This window comes from Vespula pensylvanica, chromosome 7, assembly GCF_014466175.1.
Source record: "Vespula pensylvanica isolate Volc-1 chromosome 7, ASM1446617v1, whole genome shotgun sequence".
Classification (NCBI taxonomy): domain Eukaryota; kingdom Metazoa; phylum Arthropoda; class Insecta; order Hymenoptera; family Vespidae; genus Vespula; species Vespula pensylvanica.
Genome location: NC_057691.1, coordinates 4,694,224 through 4,698,828, shown reverse-complemented (window position 1 = coordinate 4,698,828; position 4,605 = coordinate 4,694,224). Strand labels below are relative to the sequence as shown.

General features: G+C 46.7%; 1 protein-coding gene across 1 annotated transcript in view; it reads right to left on the bottom strand.

Annotated features, from left to right (window-relative positions):
• Positions 1–915: 915 nt before the first annotated feature.
• Positions 916–4,605, bottom strand: part of LOC122630699 (uncharacterized PE-PGRS family protein PE_PGRS54-like) — a 9,669-nt gene continuing 5,979 nt past the window's right edge. The window contains exon 5 of the mRNA XM_043815483.1: positions 916–4,605. Coding sequence (XP_043671418.1) covers positions 1,942–4,605 — 2,664 coding nt within the window. The 3' untranslated portion in view covers positions 916–1,941.

Below are 4,605 nucleotides of genomic sequence, written 5' to 3'. Positions count from 1 at the left end.
AATTATTTCCTTTTTTCTCTTTCTTTCTATTGCCTTCAGAGTAACTTGTAACGAAGCAATAAATAACAATAAATATTTTAATAAATTTAGAAAATTTCTTTATGGCGTTATCAATGATCGCTGTACTCATTTTTTATTTATCTTTTTACTAAATTTCTTATTTTGTATATTAACGAGTAACAGTAAGATTTTGTATGTTAAATTTAAAAACTCTTTTTATATTGAAGTCATTAATTGATTTCAATATACTCCATGTGGATTAAAATTATCCGTATTTTTAAATGTTTATTTTTCATTAACTACACTCATATTTTATTTGTTTATTTTCACTATATATTCTATTTGGAAATTTGTAGATATACTTGTCATGTATGTATATAATACAATTGATAATATTATACGATATATATATATTACCTATTTGTTTTATATATAGAATCAATAACGAAGCGATGTTAGAAATATGTTTTCGAAATAATAAAAGAATAAAAAGCAAATAAAGAAAAACGTTCAAATTCTACCGCAGTTTATGTACTGGTATCTCTATGTGGTTCCCAGGGGAGACCGCGAAATTGTAGTAGCAGTGTTATATCGGACGATGAAGGGTCGCAAGAGAATTCTCGTTTGTAAAATTTACGTGACCACGTATGGACGTGTCGTCATGGCATTCGTAGTACAGTATCTGTGAATTTATGTAACTTCCTCTCATTTGGATTAGCGACTTTCTGTTACTACGTATATTTTTTTAATAGAAATTGAGATTAATAGCATCGAATGTATGAAATGTAAAAAGGATGGAGAAAGAAGGATGACAAGAGAAAGAGAGAGAGAGAGAGAGAGGAAATTAATCGATAAATCGATTAATTCGTTAACATAAAAAATAATGTTATACGTTTTAATTAAACAAACTATATATTGATTCTTGCAAAGGCGTTTCCTTTATTTCACATATAAACTATACATAATGGCATCCCACGTAGGAGTCTCGAACCATCGTTATAAAATTACATATATGGATGTGTATATGAGAGTGTATAATATAAAAAGTATAAAATTACTATAATATTATGTTAACATCTCTTTGCTTAGCACAAAATTAGGATGATAATGTTCGGAGAAATGGAGAATATTATTCGGATCTTTGTTGAGCATATGTTTTATTATTATATATAGAGCATGAGAATTATATATTAAAGATCCGAATAATTGTCCCTATTGATATTTTCTCTTAATGATAAGGGGTCGATTTAATAATATATCGATATTATGTTAATATCGAAATAAATAAATATATCGTGCAATAATACCTTGCGAGATAGGTTCCAACGATCTTTTCGTTATGTTCTCTTAAATCGCTCTTAATTTAGTATAATTTTACGAAAGTTCTTTTGCTGCTAACTTTCCGATACAAGTACGTAAAATTGAATGTAATTACAAATATTACGATAGTTGTCCTATTTTCAAAACAAAAAAAAAAGAAAAATATCGAAATATTTTACATAGATAGAATGCGTCCATTTCAATGGCTATATACAATACAAGACAGATGTAATATCTAATTTCTGTAATTAGTATCTTACAATCTCCCTCTCTGTTTGCATCTTGAAATGAAAAAAGAAAGACCCGTAATCTATTAAAACTTATTTAGTGACATAAAATACGAAAGCTTTTAAAAACTTCAAGGAAGTAATTTATAAATCTCATAAAAGAAAGTAAGGATAAACTTACTTAATGGTAACATTAAAAGTTACTTTCAAGAAAACTACACAATGAAAGAACTATCGCAAAGAAAACGATTACATTATCCATAGAAATGAATACCATATTACTTAACTTAGCTAATACGTAAGAAGGCTTGTATTTACAATATGGTTCAAGTATCACCAACGGCGATTGTTAGGCGTTAAATTCGGAGTTAACGCGATTACATAATTGTTAGGATTAACCGACTCGGGGTGGCAAATATTCGCGCTCTGGTTTAGAAGGCCCTTGTGGAGGAAATGGCGTGTCTCCATGGGGTGGCTTACCATCAGGAAAACCACCAGGTCTCGACGGTCCACTGGGGAAAGATGGACCACCTGGTCTATATCCGGGTCCTCCTGGACCTCCTGGACCACCTGGACCACCTGGACCACCTGGACCACTTGGACCACTCGGTCCATGAGGTTCAGACGGTGCTAAATATTGAGGTCCACCGGGATATCCCGATCCACCTGGTCCACCTGAGCCCCCTGGTCCTCCTGATCCACCACCAGGAAAACCTCCAGGACCACCTGGTTTGCCACCAGGATACCCACCGGGTCCTCCTGATCCTCCTGGCCCACCTGCACCACCGGGACCATGTGATCCTCCTCCTGGATAACCTCCTGGACTACCAGGTCCACCTGATCCCCCTGGACCCCCGGGTCCCCCTCCTGGATAACCACCAGGCCCTCCTGGCCCTCCTGTACCACCTGGTTTCCCACTGGGATAACCCCCTGGCCCTCCTGGCCCTCCTGGCCCTCCTGTTCCACCAGGACCATGTGACCCGCCACCTGGATAACCTCCCGGACTTCCTGGACTACCGGGTCCTCCTGGTCCTCCGGGACCATGTGGCCCGCCACCTGGATAACCTCCTGGACTTCCTGGACTACCGGGTCCCCCTGGTCCTCCTGGGCCTCCGGGACCACCGCCAGGGTAACTTCCAGGTCCTCCTGGTCCTCCCGGGCCTCCGGGACCACCGCCAGGGTAACTTCCAGGTCCACCTGGACCACCTGGTTTTCCACCAGGATACCCACCAGATCCTCCTGGTCCTCCTGGACCGCCAGGTCCACCACCGGGATAACCTCCTGGACTTCCTGATCCTCCTGGTCCTCCTGGTCCTCCTGGCCTGCCGCTAGGATAGCCGCCAGGACTTCCTGGTCCACCTGGCCCTCCGGGTCGACCACCAGGATAACCTCCTGGCCCTCCTGGCCCTCCTGGCCCACCGGGTCCACCACCGGGATAACCTCCTGGCCCTCCTGGTCCTCCGGGTCCACCACCCGGATAACCTCCTGGTCCTCCTGGTCCACCAGGTCCATGTGGTCCTCCACCTGGATAACCTCCAGGACTTCCTGGCCCTCCTGGTCCTCCTGGCCCACCAGGTTTTCCACCAGGATAGCCTCCTGGCCCACCTGGACCTCCTGGTCCTCCAGCTCCGCCATCGGGATAACCTCCTGGCCCACCAGGTCCGCCTGGTCTACCGCTAGGATAGCCACTAGGACCTCCTGGTCCTCCTGGTCCTCCAGGTCCACCAGGACCTTGTGGCCCACCACCAGGATAGCCTCCAGGACCTCCTGGTCCACCAGGACCTTGTGGCCCACCACCAGGATAGCCTCCAGGTCCTCCTGGTCCTCCGGGACCACCTGGTCTGCCGCTAGGATAACCACCAGGACCTCCTGGTCCGCCAGGTCCACCTGGTCCACCTGGTTTGCCACCAGGATAGCCTCCTGGCCCTCCTGGACCACCAGTTCCACCTGGATAACTACCTGGTCCTCCAGGTCCTCCAGGGCCTCCGGGTCCACCAGGTCCAATGCCGGGTAATCCTCCTGGACCACCTGGTCCACCAGGGAACATTTCAGGACCTCCCATTATGTTATAATCATAAATATTTTCATTCAAATAGTAGAAATTGGGAGCCGTGCTACAGTCAAATTGATTCCACCACACACAGACAAAATACTGTTGATGGAAAATAGTCCCATTAGGACAAAGGAAATCGTAGGTTTTGTTATTGGCACAAATATGAAAGACTTGACACTGAGCTTCAACATCCGCATAATATCCGGGGAACTGTTGATTTTCACAACGGAAACTAGTTTCGGGTATTTCAGAGTATATAGGATAATCACGACCAGGCTCGCCAGGGATTGCAGAATAGTCGCCTTCGTCATATGGTTCTTCATAGCCACCTGGACTTTGTCCTCCAGGTCCTCCTGGACCACCGGATCCACCACCAGGGTAGCCTCCAGGTCCTCCTGGACCACCGGATCCACCACCAGGATAGCCTCCAGGTCCTCCTGGACCACCAGATCCACCACCGGGATAACCTCCTGGTCCTCCTGGTCCACCCGGACCTCCGGATCCTCCACCGGGATAACCTCCTGGTCCTCCTGGTGTACCAGGTCTACTGCCAGGAAAACCCCCAGGCCCACCTGGTCCTCCTGGCCCTCCTGTTCCACCCGGTCCTTGTGGTCTACCACTGGGATAGCCTCCAGAACTTCCTGGACCGCCTGGGCCACCAGATCCACCTGGCCCACCGCTAGGATAACCTCCTGATCCTCCTGGCCCTCCAGACCCACCACCGGGATAACCTCCTGGTCCTCCTGATCCTCCTGGTCCACCTGCTCCTCCTGGCCTGCCACTAGGATAACCTCCCGACCCTCCTTGTCCTCCTTGTCCTCCTGGCCCTCCGGATTCTCCACCAGGATAACCTCCTGGTCCTCCTGCTCCTCCTGCTCCTCCTGGTCTGCCACTAGGATAACCTCCTGGTCCTTGTGGGCCTCCATTGGGATAGCCTCCTGAACCTCCGGCACCTCCTGGTCCTCCAGCTCCACCTGGTCTGCCACTGGGATATCCTCCAGGCCC